The sequence below is a fragment of the Nicotiana sylvestris genome, chromosome 6, assembly GCF_000393655.2.
Source record: "Nicotiana sylvestris chromosome 6, ASM39365v2, whole genome shotgun sequence".
NCBI classification, from domain to species: Eukaryota; Viridiplantae; Streptophyta; class Magnoliopsida; order Solanales; family Solanaceae; genus Nicotiana; species Nicotiana sylvestris.
The window spans coordinates 47,886,306-47,900,869 of NC_091062.1; the positions used below are offsets into that span (position 1 = coordinate 47,886,306).

The window sequence follows — 14,564 nt, forward strand, 5'->3', positions numbered from 1 at the left end:
GGAAATGGGAGGTGATTAATATGGACTTCATTATTGGATTACCTCGCTCTTATCATAAGCTTGACTCCATCTAGGTGATAATTGACCGACTTACAAAATGTGTCCATTTTCTGCCAGTTAAGACAACTTACACGGCTGAAGATCATGCAAAGTTGTAGATCAAGGAGATTGTTAGGCTTCAAGGTGTGCCGGTAACTATTATATCAGACCGAGGAGCTCAATTTACGGCTAACTTTTGGAGGTTTTTTCAGAAGGGTTTAGGCACACAAGTGAATCTCAGCACTGCATTTCGTCCGTAGACTGACGGACAGGTTTAACGTACCATTCAGACACTGGAAGATATTCTACGAGCATGTGTTCTAGAATTTAAGGGGAATTGGGATGACCATCTTCCACTCATAAAATTTGCCTACAATAATAGCTACCATTCCAGTATTAAAATGGCCCTATAGAGGCACTATACGATAGGAGATATAGACCACCAGTTGGATGGTTCGAAGTCGGTGAAACGGAATTATATGGGCCAGATTTGATTCACCAAGCCATTGAAAAGGTGAAAATGATACAGGAGTGATTGAGTATGACACAAAGCAGGCAAAAGTCTTATTCTGATGTCCGACGTCGTGATCTGGAGTTTGAGGTTGGTGATTGGGTTTTCCTGAGGATCTCACCAATGAAGGGTGTTATGCGTTTTAGGAAGAAAGGTAAGTTGTGTCCAAGGTATATTGGGCCGTATAAAATTCTTCGACGAATTTGACAAGTTGCTTATGAGTTAGAATTTCCATCCGAATTGAAATTTGTCCACCCAGTATTCCCTGTATCTATGTTGAGGAAATGTATTGGAGACCCTTCTCGAGTCATCCTTATCAAAGATGTACAAGTTACAGAGGATCTATCATCTGAAGAAGTGCCAGTGGCTATAGTAGATCAACAAGTCCACAAGTTAAGAACAAAAGATGTAGCTTCCGTCAAAGTATTGTGGAGGAATAAGAATATGAAAGAAATGACAAGGAAAGCAGAAGAGGAGATGAAGTCTAAATACACTTACCTATTTCAGAATGAAGATAACAAGGATGCTGGTGGAACACATGATATATTAGAAGGTGAAACGGCTCTATAAGGTAAGCAATAACTTGAGAATACTCTTCCTTAATACAAAATGGTGATATGCAGATAATGCACATAACCATAATGCTTTGTGTAGCTGTGTGAAGCCATACGTTGGGCTTAGCTGCTTGCAAGCTTTGCTAGTGACCATTTTATAGGGGAAAATTGACCGGAAATTTCCATTGGAATCCAGGATGATTTGGACTCCTCATAAACCATTGCATTCGAGGACGAATGTTTCTAGGGGGAGGGTATTACAACCTATATTCACGTACATTAGTTCATTCCATAAGGTAGTCGACAAAAATCCATGAAGAGATTATCTTTAAGATGATAAGAAGTTAATCATATTGGTCTTAAATGATACAAAAGTGTATAAGGGCGGTAAACAAGTATTAGAAGTTAAACGACTCAAGGATGTTGTCAGCTGTATTTTTGGGTAAACCTAGATATGCTTAATACACTCAAGAGGTCGTGTTTTAAGGTGTTTGAATCATATTATATTCGTATCATAAGTCTTGAAGTCAAACGAGTTATGAAATAAAGGTCGACAAAAGTTGTCGCAACTTAGGTTCATAATTTTACTTAAACATTAGGTCAAATGTTACTACGTTTTCTCCCAATTTACAAGGAATTATGGGGTTATATACCCACCAAATTAAATATCTATTAGTCTAGTTTCCAATGCATTAAACCGTTCATCGATACGATATCAGAGTAGAGAGATATTGCAATTTTTGAGAGACTGCACAAGTTGCTAGGTGACAAGTAGGTGTATCACCTACTTGATTAAATGAAAGCCCAAAAATAGGAAATTTTGGGTCGGCCAAAGAGTCCATTTAAAGGGTTATCTCCTGAAATATTACACTCATTATATATCACAAATAACCAGACCTAAACCCCTACAAACATCCACCCAAAAATTATCCACAAACCCTAATCGATTTTCCCTCTCTTTCAAGTTCTAATTGGGGGTAAAACCTAGAGTTTGAAGAACCAAGGAAAGGGATGAGTTATCCAACAAGTAAGGTAATTTTACTGCTCTCTTTCATACATTTGTTCTGCTGTGAATTCATGGTAATTCGTTCTATACATGTAAGAACTCATGAGACAGTGATCGAAAGCCATGAGTTCGAGTTATTCACTTGTAGCGGACTGTTTTGTGGACTGTTTTGTGTTGCTGTTGGGCTGCATGTTTTACTGCTATTTTGTGGAGTTTTGGAGGAGGAAGGGTATGTATAAACACCATATAGATGTAGGGTTTTGGGCTGGTAGTTCTTTATAACATTTCCGGGCCGTTTGACACGACTAGGGTGGCCGTCATATGTATGGAGTGATTAGGTTGTGCGTGGACTATTTTGGGAGGCTCAATAGGATTATTATTGATATTGTTTGGGCTGTTTGGTGATTGTTTTGAATTTGTGAACTCATAGATATAGGGGAGGTGTTGTCCGTTTCATCGTAAAATAGGTTGTGGTCGATACATAATTGTTATGACGCGGAAATGATAACGATAGTTTCGTTTCTCTTATTGTAGACTAAGGAGTCATGACAATTGCATAGCTTGAGGTTGGGAAGAATATACAAGGTATGTGAGGCTATCTTTTTCCTTCTCTTGCACGACTCCGATTGTACATACTGTAATGAAAGAGCTTCCAAAGATACTCTACTCTTAGAAGCTAGCAGTACTTACATTGTTTCCCTTCTTATGGAGCGATTGATGTTGACGTTGCTTCTCTTATTCTTATGTTATCAATGTTGTTGATACTTCCTGATTCTTATAAGATTCACAATGAAGAGTTAGTCCTAATAACGTGTACAGAGGATACCGACCTTAATCACTCCGGAAGGTTCAAAATATTATTCTAATGAGTCCAGCATGCATTGTAAATATTTATCTATTTTACTCTACCGAGCCGTGCTATAGACTGCCGGGTATGACTCCTATTTTGCAACCACTAATCAGTTGGGTTTTACCGTGCTCCACGTGGCCGGGTAAGATTCTACTGAGCCTTATGATGGCCAGTTATGTTTTTACCGAGCCTATTACGGCTGGGTACGACATGATGATGATGCCCACAGAGGCGTATGTTTTAAAAGTTTATGTATATATATATGTATCATGCATTTCATGTCAGTAGCCCTCAGAGGTACCCAGATGTTACACGTTGTATATTCTCTATCCCTGTTTATATTACTATTCATACTTATGGTTCCCTGCCTTACATACTCAGTATTTTATTCGTACTGACGTCCTTCTATTTGTGGACGCTGCATGTTGTGCTGCAGGTCCTGATAGACAGGCAGGAGCAGCTCCCCCACCACTGTAGGCTGCCCAGTTCATTAATTATTGGCGATCCCTTCTCCGAACTTGTCATGGTCTTGGTATGCATTTTTGTTATAGACATTATGGGTATGTCGGGGCCCTGTTCCGGCTATGTTGCAACACTTATGTTCCTTTAGAGGCTCATAGACATGTGTCGACTCATGTATAGTTTGGTATGCCTTGTCGGCTGAATGTTTGTTGTATAGTCTTTCATGGCAACGTGGTAGCTCGTACCCTATATATAGTTTCTTGATTGTCTGGTCATCCCATGTTATGTATGTTCATGCCAATATATTTTATTATTGATTGTCCATGATCCATGTCTACCATTTATATTGATCTCGTCAGCCCTAAAATATAATAAAGAAGGTTAGATAAAATGTACGTTGGTGCTCAGCAAGTATGGCCGGGTGCTAGTCATGACCCTCCAGTTTGGGCCGTGACAAGTTATTTCTGAGTTTTTCTAACAAATGTAGTAAACATGTCAAATGCTTCATCCTTAGATGTTAAAAACAGTACCCAGGTAAACCTAGAATAACCATCAACAAGTACCATCACATATTTCTTGCCTCCTCTGCTCAATGTTTTCATTGGACCACAGAGGTCCATATGAACCAGTTTCATCGTCCTGATTGTGCTTACCATTTTCTTGCTTTTAAAGGATGATCTTACCTACTTCCCTCTTGCACAAGCCTCACAAACTTTGTCTTCCTTGAACTTGATGTTAGGTAACCCTATTACCAGGTCCTTGGAGACTAATTTGTTGAGTTGATTCAGACTTGCATGACCAAGTCTTTTGTGCCAAAGGAGGGGATCATTGTCCAACACACTCAAGCAAGTGAGTTCATTTTTTGAAAGAGTGGACAAATCTACAATGTAAATATTGTTAACTCTTTTTCCTTGCAAAACATTTGGTAGAGGTAAATGTTACAAGGTTAGTTTTGTCACACAGTTGTGATACACTGATTAGGCTATATTTCAAGCCATCTATCAAGTAGACATTCTCAATAGAATGTGATTCTGTCTTACCTACCTTTCCAACCCCAATATGTCACCTCTCTTCCCATTTCCAAAGGAGACATTACCTTCTTTTAAGTCCTCAAGTGAAAGGACCTGGTTCTTGATTCCAGTCGTATGTTTTGAGCAACCACTATCCATATACCATATTTGGCTACTTCCCTTCACTTAGACTTGTAAAAAGAAATCAAGGGTTAGTCTTAGGAACCCAAACTAGTTGGGTCCCGTTCTATAGGTAAAGGGGTAAATTATATTTCCTTTTGGCTCATCCAGGCAGCCTATTTTTCTCTTGAACAAAGGTTTTGTTCTTTTGACTGGCCTTTTCTTTTGAATTACATTCACTTTTGTAATGACCAGTTTTGCCACAGTGTGTGCAGATTTTGTTTTCAGGAAGAGTGATGTACTTGCTTTTGGGATCCCACTTAGGTGCTTGGGTCCCAAAGCCAAGTCCTCTCTTGTTTATACTATGGTGTTCTTGTAGCCAGGATAGTGCATCAGAAGCCTTATTCCATTTGCAGGTTCTGTCTAGTTCAAGCTTTACCTTCCCTAGGTCTTCTTTTAAGACTCTTATTTGTTCTTGTTTCTTGTACAGCTCATCCTTCATTTTTCCTAGATTTTCTTCCAAGGTGATATGTGTGTGATCGACCTTCTTCTTACCTGTTCCTAATTTCCGTTTTAAATTTTCAGACCTAAGTTCTAAGACATTGGTGTCAAGTTCAAAAACCTGGTTCTTCAACTCAACATTTTTACTGTCACTCTCATTAGCCCTAGATTTTAGATTTTTTCACTTGCCTTTTAAGATCACACACTCCCTAGACAGGTGTTCTTTCTCATTGTTTATTATCTCAGAGTCATCTATGAAGTCTAGCAATAATTCAGATAACCTTTCTTTAGACAAAACTTTAATCTTGTCTTTGAGATGAATCACACTTACCTCTTGTTCATCATCTGATTCTCCGATGGCCATAAGTGCTTGTTCATCTCTAGCTTCATCTTCTGAATCCTCATATGATGTTTCTCCCCAAGCCGCAACCATAGCGTTTGTTGTTCCTTTGTTCCTTTTGGGTTGAACCTGTTCCTTCGTTCAGCCCTTTCCTTCTTCCATTCAATTTCCCAATGAGGACAATTCTTGATCATGTGGTCAGTCTTGCCACATTTGTAGCAGCCCTCGTTGGTCTGTTTCTCAGGAGCCCTTGGTTTTTTGAAGGTTGTACCTCTTTAAAAACCCTTTCCTCTCATCAAGTACTTTTTGAAATCCCTTGTGATCATGGCCATTTCATCATCCTCTAAATCTGCACCTTCAGCTATTCTGAGAGCCAGACTCCTTTCCTTCTTGGAAGAATCTATTTTCATGATTTGCCTTCTCAGTTCATAGGTAGTGAGATTTCCAATTAGTTTATCCAACTTGAGAGTAGCAATGTTCTTTGATTCCTAAATAGCAATGATTTATCTTTCCCAAGTTACTGTAAGACCCTTGTCAAGATTTTCTCAACTTGTCTTCTTCAAGGATAATTCTCCCAAGATATTTAAGTTCATTTGTTAGTATTGTGAACCTTATGTACATCTCCTGGATAGTTTCTCCTTCATTCATAGTGAAATTCTCATATTGAGAATATAGCATTGTTCCTCTTGATCTCTTTACTTGAGGAGTTCCTTCATGGGCCACTTGTAAAGTGTCGCATATCTCCTTAGCAGTGGTACAACTTTGAATCCTGATGTACTCATCTGGACCTAGTCCACACACAAGCAATTTCTTGGCCTTGACATTATTTTCCTATTTCTTGAAATCTTCAGTAGTGCAGTCATCTCTTGTCTTTGGCACACCCACTCCTTCAGCATTCTTGTTTGTAGTAGCTAGGGGACTATCAGTGACTATGTCCCAGAGTTCATAGTTTTCTCCTATGATGTGGTCTCTCATATTGTTCTTCCACCAAGAGTAGTACTGACCATTAAAGAGTGGGGGCCTAGTAGTGGATTGCCCATCGCAGTTTCCAGGTGGTGCACTCATCTTGATCTGTTCCTAAGGTGTTAGCCTCTTCAATGATAACCCACTCTGATACCAATTGATGCTTTATACTTCAATACCACACAAGAGGGAGGGGGTGATTTGTGTGGTACCTAATTTTTGCTTAACTAGATTATAGAAGGACCTGGTTTTTCTATGTGTTCTAACTACTACTGTTTGTGGAATAATAAGTAAAGGAAATAAAGAACACAGAGATGTTTACTTGGAAAACACCTGGCTCAAAAGGTGAAAAAACCACGACCTACTACTCAGTAGGATTTTCCCAAACATCCACTAAAATCACTGAGCCAAAGCTACCATTTACATAAACTCTTTTGTAAACCTAGGATTACGTCTAATCCCATTGTGGCACACAGCCTCAACTGTTGCGACAACTTCAAGTTAACTCTAACATCAACACTCTAAGTACCTAATACAATTGCTTCTATAAAAGCTGAAAGGTACAAAGTAAAATCACCTACTACAATTGAACTAGAATAAAAGATAGACACTTGGAACTGGTTCTTCTATCTTGTTCAAGTAGCTTCAGGAATGCACTCTTGAATAACACATAAACTGCTTGCAAAATTGCCTCGCTCTTTTGCTCTCAATTTATGTTTAACTTCTGCTTATGTACATTACCTGTAAAAGAGAACAACACTAATATTTAATAGGTTAATAATTAGAGATTGACTAGGATACAAATGCTACTCTTCTATGTAGAAGAGTTCTAGTTGATCTCATACTCTAACACTACCCTCTTCCTAAACTGTGTTCTCTTCGTGTAAGGAGTCTTTCTCTCCTTATCGAATATGCAACCTTTTTGATTAGATTAGGAGATAGTACTTCTGATAAGTTAGATTTATCTCCTTTGCGTGCATCTCACATGTTTGTGTTGATCATGACTGTGCTTCACAAGATAGACCTGGTCCATGTCTGAGTTCTTTTGTCAGTCTTCAAAACTTCACCTTTACTTGGGCCAACACAAATGTTATGCTTTCGTTGTTGGAATAACGGGAATTCTTCACTGGGGCTCCGAATCAAAATGCATACAAGCACTTGAAAGGGTTTGTTGACACTTGCTGGGAGAGTAAATAGACAAACATCTCCGAGGATGCTTTATGGTTGAGGTTATTCCTTTTCTCTCTACGGGGGAGGCCTTGGATTGATTAGAGAGGTTTCCAAATCATTTTATCCATACATGGGATGAATTGGCCGAGAAATTCATTTCCATGTTCTTTTCTCCCAGGCATATGGCAATGTTTAGGGATGAGATTCTAGCTTTCAAACAAGAAATCAATGAGCCTTTGCATGAGATATGGGAAATGCATCGTACTATAGTGAAAGAGTTCCTGAACAATGACATGCCGGAGGCTATGGTTCAACAAACCTTCTATAGGGGGATCAATACTACCAAACGATGCGTGGTCAACCAACTTGCCGGTGGAAATTTCATGACAACACCGTATGCGGAAGCTTGTGAGATTCTTGATGAAATGGCGGATACTTCATCGGCATGGAAAAGTACAGCAAACATTCCTTAAGGCGATCCAAATGTGATTCACTTGCATAAAAAAACTACATTATCATGGGCAAGCAACTGCGGAGTTGACCACCACAATGAATCAACTAGCTAAAGCTCAACTTCAGCTGGTGCAAGGTCCCAAGCAAGTAAATGCAATGGAGGGATTTAGTATGATGGTAAACAATAAAAGGCAAAAGGGTCATCAAGTGAAAACCCGGGTTGAAAATTATGTGCAAGATGATCGTGGATTTGATCAAGATGGACAATACAATGAACAAGAGGACGAAGTACATTATGTGAACAACTTCCAAGGGCAAAGAAACAACAATCAAGGCCCAAATCAACAACAATGGCGACCACAAGGAAATCAAGGAAATTGAAATTCAAGCAATCAAGGTAATTGGAACAATCAGAACAACCAAGGGAATTGGAACGGTTAAAATTACAAAGGCAATTGGAGTGGAAATAATCAAGGCTATTGGGGAGGTAACAACCAAGGAGGGTGGAACAACTACAACAATCGAGGGTCGGGTTGTCAAAGGCCCCCGATGTTTCAACAATCGATCAACCCACCTTTTTATCATTCTCAAGGTCCGAGCTCTTCCAACAATGAGATGGATCGAATTAAGAACATGTTTAAACAAATGATGGAGAAGAATGCTGACTTTGATGCTAAACTAGCCTCTCACAACACTTCAATTCGCAATTTGGAAGTTCAATATAAGGCTGGCAGGTGGACCAGGACTGGGCCTAAACGGGCCTCCTGGGCCGGTTCTATGTGTGGTCAGGCTTAAACAATCTTGGGCTTCGTGGTCTATTGGTAGGAACCAGACCGGGACCGAGACCACGAACTAATGGTCCGTAGTCCCAGGCTAAGTGGGCCAGTCCCGAGCCTATGTGGGCCTGGCCTTTTTTTAATTTTTTATGTAAGACAATTTCTTGTAAACTATTATATATAGTTGTGACTTAAAATTTTTTAATTCAAATTTAAAACACTAAATATTGTAAAGAGATATTCAAAGGAATGTGTTATAATTTTAATTTTTATGACATTAACAAAACATGGCTCAATCTTTCTTAGTCTTCCCCCTCCCCTCCCCCCCCAATGGAATGAGCACAACAAGGTGTTAATACCACCATTAAGAAGAAAAAGAAACTAATCAAGATGTGCCAAAATACAAGTTACATATTAATTTTACATGGTATCTCTTACAAATTTCATAAATCCTTCAAGGTTTAGAAGAATTTCCGTTGGTGGTGGCGGAAAAGAAGCTTTTTCATCACCGGTTCCAGGCGAAGCTGCATCCTCCCCAAGTACAACTAGCATTTTTTGTAAGCTTTGTCTACCTCTGGTTGTGATTCAGCAAGTCCAAAATTTTTTCGTTTCGAACAGATCCAGTCTTTGAAATGTACTGATTTTTTTGATGCCACTATTGAGGCTTAAATGGTTAAAATGTCTCGGGCCATCCTTGAAAGAATCAGAAAGTGTTTTTATTTGTCCTTCCACCATTCCAAAAGATTAAATGAGCCATCAAGATTCACTTCTTCAGTTCCCTGTGAAAAATAAACTTCAAGCTCATTTAGTTGTGAACAATCACTAGTTCTACAACCTTGAGAACCCTTGAACCCAGCCCAAGCAGTAAGTGCTCTTACTCCCGCAGTTCTTTTAGATGATTGAGAACTAGGAGAAGAAGGAGTTGGAACATTTGGTCTAGCATTATCTATTGCAATTTGATAAGCACTATAAATAGTTTGAGCATTTATTTTAATTGAGGCTTGTGCGTCCGAAAGTGTAGATGAATCCTCATCTTCAAGTGCTAAACCATTATAAATAGATTGATACCAATATTGAGGACCTCCTAATTTCATAGTATGGTTTAACAAGGCAGCAACACCATAAATAGGGGGAATAGGAAAAAAAATATTTTTTAAATTTCTTTCTCATAGAATCAATAGCTTGTTCATAAATTTCCTACCCTCTGAAAAATAAGCAAACAAATTTGCAAGTTCTACAAGATAAATTAAACAGTTAGAAAGAGTAGGATAATATTGCCCAGAAAATTTATTTATAGCAATATGAAATCTTTCTGAAGAATCTACAAGAATTTTAACATTATCCCAATCCGCATTTGTAAGGTGCTCATCATCACTTCCATGAGCATTAAACGTTGAGTTTATGGGGTTTCTACATTCACATGCAACAACTAAACTTTCATACATGTAATTCCATCTAGTTGGACAAGGTTTAGGAACCTTTCTTTCTCTTAGGCCAAATTCATCGCATCTTTTAAAATATTCGCTAAGTCTACTTCTACGGTTTGAATAAAAAAACCAGTGAAGAGCCATTTTAACCTTTTCAATTTTAATATTTAACATTCTCATACCATCACCCACAATTAAATGGTAAATATGACAAATATATCTAACATGAAAAATACAACTAAATGCAGGATTTAGTGTAGTGATAAGTAATGCTACATCATTAGTGTTACTAGTAGCATTATCCATTGAAATTGACATAATTTTATCACTAATGTAAAAATATCTACAAATATCCGTAACTGTGCTAGAAATAAACTGCCATGTGTGACGTGAATTAATTATTTTATAAGCAATAATGTGCTTTTGCATTATCAAGTCCTCATAAATCCAAAGACTGGTAACAGTAAGATAATCACAATCATTACCACTTCTACAAATATCAGTAGTAATAGCAACACAACAATTAATATGAGTAAATAAATAGCGCAAATATTATTCATATTCATGTTTATATTTATAAATATCACTCTTTACGGTTGTGCGAGGCCACCCTTTAGAAGTAGGATTAAAAACTTTTTAATTATAATGCACAAAGTGAGGGTTAGACGTAAAATTGTAGGGTAAGCACATAACAGTAACCATTTTTGCCAATTCTTCCCTATCTTTTCTTGGGTCATAATATAAAATACCACCGGTAACAGTGTTAATTCTAGGTTGGAATTGATTTGACCCGATACTAGGGTCAGGCTGACTAGGTAGACTTGTCCCCCCCGGCCGCATCTTTCATTTGAAAATATTTAACTTTATCTTGAGGGTGTATCATTATGTGTCTCCTCAAACTCCCCCCCCCCTCGAGTAACATAGTTAAAAGCTAACTCTTTGCCACAAGTTTTATATTTAGCTTTATTTTTTTCTCGTATTTGAATTAAAAATGGCCAAACAAGAGATGTTTCGCCCGTTTAGAAGGTTGTCTAGAAAAAGTAGGGATAGAAACCGGGGGTCAGACGGGGCATCATTTGTATTAGTTGGGTTAACTTCAACAACATGACTAGTGGGTGTATCGTCATCTAGTTGCACTTCATCGAAATCTATTTCTTGCTCATCTTCTTTATCAATAGTTGGATTACCATAAAGAGAATTCATATATTCATGATCTAAGTGTTCACCACCTCCAATATTATGCACATATTGAGTCTCAGTAAATTGTAATAAAGTATTATCACTATAAAGAATAGGAGCAGGTGGAAGACGGGTATGGGGTTTGGGTAGGGGAGCCCGAGGAATTAGAGGAGGAATAGATTGGCCACTAGATTTACCACTCTTGAATTTTCCCTTATTTTTACTAAATATTTTTTTAAGGAATAGGTCATATTAATTATAATTACATAAAGTAAATAAATCAAACAAAACTATAATATTAAAACTAAAGAGTTGAAAGAGTTTACCGAATTGACGAATAACTTGTTGAAAATAATTATCATTGAAGACTTGAATATATCAATCACCAACTTCACATTTTTTTCCACAAGTTGCAACAACTAAAGTAACCAATTATAGAAGAAAATTAGAGAGAGATTGATGATTTTGTGAGAAAAATAAAAGAATTAAGGGGTATTTATAGTTGAAAATAAGAAAAAAGTGTAATTATAAAAAGTTTGGGGTTAAAACAAAGTTGGGGGGAGGGGGGATTTAATGGCTATTTTAAAAATCCCAAACGGCTATTTGTAGGTCAACGTCCATATTTTAAATGTTGCAACAGTTAAAAAAAATTGGATTTTTTTAAAATAGTCGTTGGGCCCGTTTGAGCCTGTTTAGGACTGGTTGAATCGACCACTTAGCACCCGGTCCCGAGCCAAAACGGTCTGGTACTAACGGGCTTCATAACAGAACCGACCCACTTAGTAGGCCCACCCTATGGTCCCGGGCTTAATCAGTTAGGCCCGTTAAGGCCTACTACCCATATGGGCTCGCGGCCTCGAGCCGGGCCCGAGCTTAACCGGCCCACATGCCAGCCTTAATTGGACCAAATCTCGCAAGCTTTGAACACTCGTCCTAAGGGGGCACTACCAAGTGATATGGTGGTGAACCCAAAGGGTGGGAACAACACGGGACATGCCATGACCGTGACTACAAGGAGTGGAAAAGGTGGAGAGGCAACCACCTCAAGTCAAAAGAAAGTTGTGGATGATGAACAATTGGTACAAGAATATGAGATGCCAAGCAATGAAGTGCAAGCAAATGATGAGGTAAGAATTGATATTGAGGACAATGTGGAGGAGACTCAAGAAGAAGTGAACCCATCTAGGGAGCACATTGTTGACATACATGAACCGGTAGTGCCAAAGGCTAAGGCACCAAAGCCAATGCCTCCTCCTCCATATCCTCAAAGGCTTTCAAAGAAAAATGGTGAGAAAAAATTCAAAACATTTATTGACATGATGAAGAGTTTGTCTGTTAATGTGTCATTGGTTGAGGCCTTGGAACAAATGCCGGGATATGAAAAGTTCATGAAGGACTTGGTGACAAAGAAGAGGTCGATGAATTGTGAGACTATAAAGATGACACATCAAGTGAGTGCAATTGTGCACTCAATGGCTCCTAAATTGGAAGATTTGGGCGCTTTCACAATCCCATGTACAATTGGAAGTGCCAAAGCTTTATGTTATCTTGGGGCGAGTATCAACTTGATTCCCTATTCGGTATTCAAAACTTTGGAAATTGGGAAACTAAGACCCACATCCATGAGGTTATAAATAGCAGATCGTACAATGAAGAGACCTTTGGGTATTATTGATGATGTGTTGGTTCGTGCTGACAAGTTCATCCTCCTGGCGGACTTTGTGATTCTTGATTGTGAAGTGGACTATAAGGTGCCTATTATCTTGGGTAGACCTTTACTTGCTACGGGGAAGAATCTTGTTGATGTGGAAGTCGGTGGGCTCTCCTTCCGGGTGGGTGATGAAAAGGTGGTCTTTCATGTGTGCAAATCTATGAGGCAACCAAATAGTAATAAAGTTTGTTCATTCGTGGACTTGGTGACCGATGTGATCATTGATGATGCTAGTGCGACAATGAATATTGAGGATACTTTGGAAGCTGTTTTGCTCAACCTTGATAATGACGAGGAGAAAAAAGGCTATGTAGAATATGTCAATGCATTGCAAAGAATGGGGTTGTACACTTATGTACCCCGCAAGTTATCCTTGGATCTTGAAAACACGAAGACCCCTCCAACAAAGCCCTCAATCGAGGAGCCTCCCACTTTGGAGTTAAAGCCATTGCCTCTGCATCTCAGGTATTAATTCCTTGGCCCTTGTTCTACTTTATTAGTTATTATTTCATCTTATTTGACTAATGTGCAAGTAGACTCCACGGCGGTGCTACAAAAGAGGAAGAAAGCTATAGGATGGAAATTGGTGAATATTCGGGGCATAAGCCCCGCCTTTTACATGCAGAAGATTATTTTGTAGGAGGATGCCAAACCCTCCATTGAACATCAAAAGAGGCTAAATGAAGCAACGCAAGAGGTCATCAAAAAGGTGATCATAATGTGGTTGGATGCCGGAGTTGTTTACCCCATTTCTAATAGTTCATGGACTTCTCCGGTGCAATGTGTCCCAAAGAAAGGGGGAATGGATGTGGTTAGCAATGACAAGAACAGGTTTATTCTTACAAGAACGATGACCGGGTAGAGAGTGTGTATGGACTATCACAAGCTCAACAAAGTCACAAGGAAAGATCATTTCCCACTTCCCTTCCTTGATCAAATGCTTGATAGGTTGGTCGTCTGGGCTTTTTATTGCTTCCTCAATGGGTATTCCAGCTACAATCAAATTTTTATTTCTCTGGAGGATCAAAAAAGGCTACTTTCACTTGTACCTATGGTACTTTCGCATTCTTGCAAACGCCATTTGGGTTATGCAATGCACTAGCAACTTTTCAATGGTGTATGATGGCTATCTACATCGAAGTGGTGGGGGATTTTCTTGAGGTCTTCATGGATGACGTTTCCATGGGCGAGAATTTTTTTGATCATTGCTTGAAAATTTTGGATAAGGTCTTGGAAAGATGTGAAGAGACGAACTTGGTATTGAATTGGGAGCAATATCACTTCATGGTCGAGGAAGGCATTATCCTTGGCCATAAAATTTCAAAGAATGGTATTGAGGCAGACAAGCCCAAAATAGATGTGATCTCTAAACTTTTGCCCCTACATCCGCGAAGAGAGCGAGGAGTTTCTTGGGTCATGCGGGGTTCTATCGAATTCATCAAGGATTTTTCCAAAGTGGTGAACCCTTTGTGTAAGCTTTTAGAGAAAGATG

The 14,564-nt window shown here is 38.8% G+C and overlaps 2 protein-coding genes across 2 annotated transcripts; both read left to right on the forward strand.

The window, feature by feature from the left end:
- The first annotated feature begins 580 nt into the window (after positions 1 to 580).
- LOC138870570 (uncharacterized) lies at positions 581 to 1,265 on the forward strand. The gene is made up of 3 exons (XM_070148389.1): positions 581 to 704; positions 810 to 1,103; positions 1,174 to 1,265. The coding sequence occupies exons 1-3, from the start codon at positions 581 to 583 to the stop codon at positions 1,263 to 1,265; spliced, it is 510 nt and encodes a 169-aa protein (XP_070004490.1).
- An 11,052-nt stretch (positions 1,266 to 12,317) lies between these two features.
- On the forward strand, positions 12,318 to 12,995 carry LOC138870571 (uncharacterized). Its single transcript, XM_070148390.1, has one exon. The coding sequence runs from the start codon at positions 12,318 to 12,320 to the stop codon at positions 12,993 to 12,995; it is 678 nt and encodes a 225-aa protein (XP_070004491.1).
- The last annotated feature ends 1,569 nt before the right edge of the window (positions 12,996 to 14,564 follow it).

Coding starts and splice junctions, on each gene's coding strand:
- LOC138870570 (XM_070148389.1), top strand. CDS start 581: ATGACACAAAGCAGGCAAAAGTCTTATTCTGATGTCCGACGTCGTGAT. Junction 705..809: donor TATGCGTTTTAGGAAGAAAG/GTAAGTTGTGTC, acceptor TTGTCCACCCAG/TATTCCCTGTATCTATGTTG. Junction 1,104..1,173: donor AACACATGATATATTAGAAG/GTGAAACGGCTC, acceptor GGTGATATGCAG/ATAATGCACATAACCATAAT.
- LOC138870571 (XM_070148390.1), top strand. CDS start 12,318: ATGGTGGTGAACCCAAAGGGTGGGAACAACACGGGACATGCCATGACC.